The following is a 4,351-nucleotide window of genomic DNA, read 5'->3' as shown; positions in this document are numbered from 1 at the left end:
TTTTCTGGGGAGCTAGATAATAGGCTAAAGGGCTAGTCATGTTATATCAAACGCCATTTCTGTTGTATATATACGAATGAAATAAAACAAACTGCGTAGCATCCAGACTATTAAAGAGCATCTATGGATGAAATGGGGGCGGCGGGGAAGCCGATTACCATTATTGATTAGCAATACAGTGTGCGTTCAAGTAGCCATTTTCACTGATCGATCACGTTGCGTTTTAAAACAAGCTCCAATCCGGCTGTAATTTGGGTGAATAGTATCCTACGTCAGCCCATGTGATCGCCGGCAGCATTTCGTCATAATACATCGGCATCTGGTAGATCGATATGTCCATTGGCTGATCATAAATCCCATTATTCCAGGCTGAAATCTGCGCTTCCAAACGTGATCAAAGATGGATGATGTTCGTTTGGGATCCAGGCTCAAATGAAACGCCCCAGAATGTTTTTCCCCCAATCGGCCTCAATGATACTGCAGTGGAGCGATGGCGCCCTAAGAGGATCTGGCCGGTATTGCATGTTGCCGAAATCAAATATGCGGGTAGGTCCCCAGAGTCGATCGGGGACGTTATAACTGGTTATTAATATGGAATAAACAATAACAACTTGCCACGAGTTAACTCGTGGCTCTGGTCCACAACGCATGGCACCGTAACACGTATAAACTCGTGACTGGTCCTTAAAGTGTTTAAGCAACCCCCTCTCCCCTGTCGTTCATAATCGGGCATGACACTGAATGTCTCTGCGATGAGGAAATCGTGTCAAAATCTGACCGAGTGTATATATGTATACCCACATATTGTTGCTGTTATTGTTGTTGTCGTTGTTACTGTCCTGTAAATGTCTTGATATTGTCATTTTGTACGTTTGAATATTGGAAATCTAAATAAAATATTCCAAAAAAAATTACAAAAAATCTGGCCGAATGTGTGTCGTCTGATCCTGGCATTAGAGCTAGACTTGGGTCTGGAAATTCTAACCAAAACCCAGGTTTTTTAACCCAAATCTTCTCTAAAACTGGGGACTGAGCTTTCTGCCAGTAGCCTTCTGTCAGCCTGAACCTGACCACAGCCTGGAATAATTGTATTTTGCATTGGTATTTGTGCGCCCAACCCGTGCATCTGTCTATATGTCCCTCTGTCTGTTTATCTGTCCCTCTGTCTGTCTATATGTAATAAAACAAGTAATACTATTGAAATGTTTAAAATGCATCTATATAAACAGGAATTATTGACAAGTATAAGTTAGAGGAGCTTGAAAATAACGTGAACTATAGTATTTTTGTAATTATTTATTTATCTTTTGCTGTAGTGGATATCTATATTCTTTTTTTATATCGATAGATCACTTATATTGTAAGGAAGGGGCAGGACCAGATAAGCTTTGCTTCATTCTGTCCCTTCTCTAACAAATCTATGCTGATTGTTGTATTTTATATTTTTATTTGTATAATATATCTTTTTTTATTATTATTTTTTTGTGTTTGTTTTATGGTTGAAATGTTCAAGATGAATAAAGATAAAATCAAATCAAATGTCCCTCTATCTGTTTATCTGTCCCTCTGTCTCATCAGCGTGTGCCCATGTCCATCTCACCATCTGTCAGTCCACCTGTCTGTCCATATCTGTTTGAGTGTGTGTCTACTCCTCTGTCTGGTCATCCACCTGTCTGCCTGTCTGTCTGTCTGTCTGTCTGTCTGTCTGCATGTCTGTCTGTCTGTCTGTCTGTCTGTCTGTCTGTATGTCTGTCTTGTCTGTCTGTCTGTCTGTCTGTCTGTCTGTCTGTCTGTCGTCCGTCTCTGTCTGTCCGTCCGTCCCTCCACCCTCGGTCACTCACCTGGTGTGGGCGGTCAGTGTCAACACTGTATTGAGGTAGTCCCTGAGCCAGGCTGCCACTCCAAGGACACACGCTGAACAGCTGAGGGTACACACACACACACACACACACACACACACACACACACACACACACACACACACACACACACACACACACACACACACACACACACACACACACAAACACACACACACACACACACAACACACACACGCATGCCACACACACACACACACACACACACACACACACACACACACACATCAGTTCTCCTGCCCACAAATAACATTACAAATGTGAAACAAACACGCACCTGGCCTATAATAAACTGCAACGCTGGTCAAACAGATACAGAGACCGTCGGACCTCAGAAAGAGAGATCAGTCATCGCTTGGCAAAGCCACTGCTGGCACTAATCTCGGCGGGGGATGTGGGGGGTGGACAGAGGAGAGGCTGATATGTTGAGTGGGGAGTGTGTAATGTGAGCGGGCGAATCTACCCGGAGCCCGACCACCTGCTCGCGGGTCCTCCCTGCTCCGCTTACCCAGAAGAGTAAATTGAGAGCGTAGAGAAGGCATCGCAGGCACCTCACCGCGTCCTCACGGGCCATTCTGAGCGCTGCTGCGGCAACTGGCGGCCAAGACACCTCATCTTAACCCGGTCCACCATGGCAACATCGTGTGTGCTGTCAACAAATGAGACGGAGAGAGGCGAACGTGACAAATAATAAGACTATGACAAAAAAGAATGACAGATGCCTGCATGGCGACACTGTTCCCTCCGTGCGTAAAAACATACCGGGCGGTTGGACATGTCCTCCCGGTGCGCACAGATGCGCCTCTCCGCCGGTGTCTTGTTTTAGCAGCGCGGCTCTCCGTGAGAAGTTCCAGAAAGCATTCACGTCACACACACAGACACAACAGGTGGTTCTTACTTCCCTACGACCCGCGGGATGATGGAGTGTTCGGATGAGCGCGCAGCAGTGCTGACATGTCCAAATCAATCATCACTCACTTAGTAGCAAAGCCTCGCACGAAAAAGAAGCTGTCTAGCGCCGTTCGCCTGTCTTTATACATTCGTCCGTTGTAATACAACAAACAACAACATATTCCATTTGCTGTCGGGTGTGTGTTAATGATCTGCATCCATTTTCTTATTCCATGCGTACCAAACGCTTCATGGGGCAAAGCATTCCCAAAAAACGGGATAACCCAAAGATAAAGCCAACTTCAAAACGACAACAATTGCAGTAGTCCTTTCCGTCGGCGTGCCCCCAAAAGCTATATCGTCCTGCCTGAACATACCATTCGGAGCTCCGCTGTCCTGTCCAGGGCAGAGCGTCCGAGTTGATGAGCGCTGCCCGGTTCAACTTCTGCATGTTCGGGAGAAGCGGCTCGCAGTTTGTCCTGCAGCCAGGGGGCGGTCACTCCGCAGGGTCCTAGCGCTTCGCCTAATGAATATCAACAGCAGAGGCAGGGCTGGTGGGCTGCAGGCAGGCAGCGTCCTCAGAGACGAAAGGAATGCGGCCTGCTTCACCCGCCTCCAACAGATAGCATGCATGGGTCAAGAGGGCAACTACTATAGTGAGAGTGGTATTGTGCTGGGTAGGATGAGTCGGATGATGACGTCCAACCACCCTGTTTTTCACTGAAAAAGGAAGCGACTTAACCTAACATAACTTGCCATGGTCCTTTTTGTTCAGAGAGAGATCATGCAATCAAGCGCACACGCATGGAAAACGGTTCCACATCAAAACCACACACACACACACACACACACACACACACGCTCCTGTGCTATGCAAGTGTTGAAGCCAGATAAAACAGTGATAGAGATGATTGATAGCTCTTTTAGTGAAGTCAAGGACACACGACTAGAGCACAGAAAGGAAATGTAGGCTATAGGCAACAAATAAGCCACCAACTATTTATAAATTGTCTTCATAGTTTATTAGATGGTATGAATTTCCATATTCCATTATGCCTAAAGCTAATAATAATTGTATTGTCACTATTATTAGCATTATTAGTAGTGGTAGTAGCAGTAGTAGTAGCAGCAGTAGTAGTATTAGTAGTAGTAGTATTGATTGATTGAAAACTTTATTAACAGATGGGTTATGGGTATACAGTACAGCTCAATACATACAATTGATAAGGGGATGCAGACCAGAGAAAGACTTTCGTCTTGTTTACATCAGGGTCCCCCATTTTCAATTCATCATAACATATATGACACACACGACATACAGATAGACAGTACTACTACATCTATACATTTATGACATACCAGATTTGCAAATACAGTACTGTTTGTGGTACAAAAAGAGTCCAGAAAAGAGAGTATATACATTTGACGTAGAAACTGAACATTGGAGGAGGTTGGGTAGGTGGGGTGGGGTTGGGCGGGGGGGGGGGGGGGGGGGGGGCTGTACATTGGAGGTGGTTGGGTGGGTGGGGGGGGGGGGGGGGGTAGGGGGTGGGTGGCGGTCACTGTACACTGTACATTGG

The 4,351-nt window shown here is 45.9% G+C and overlaps 1 protein-coding gene across 1 annotated transcript in view; it reads right to left on the bottom strand.

Annotated features, from left to right (window-relative positions):
• tspan12 (tetraspanin 12) overlaps positions 1-3,129 on the bottom strand; it is a 24,841-nt gene extending 21,712 nt beyond the window's left edge. The window contains 4 exon segments of the mRNA XM_084330950.1: positions 1,842-1,910; positions 1,912-1,922; positions 2,389-2,529; positions 2,643-3,129. Coding sequence (XP_084187076.1) covers positions 1,842-1,910; positions 1,912-1,922; positions 2,389-2,454 — 146 coding nt within the window. The 5' untranslated portion in view covers positions 2,455-2,529; positions 2,643-3,129.
• Between the last annotated feature and the right edge of the window lie 1,222 nt (positions 3,130-4,351).

Source organism: Notolepis coatsorum (assembly GCF_963971535.1).
Source record: "Notolepis coatsorum genome assembly, chromosome: 15".
Lineage (NCBI taxonomy): Eukaryota > Metazoa > Chordata > Actinopteri > Aulopiformes > Paralepididae > Notolepis > Notolepis coatsorum.
Note: the sequence above shows the minus strand (reverse complement) of the source record. Positions and strands in the feature narration are given on the sequence as shown.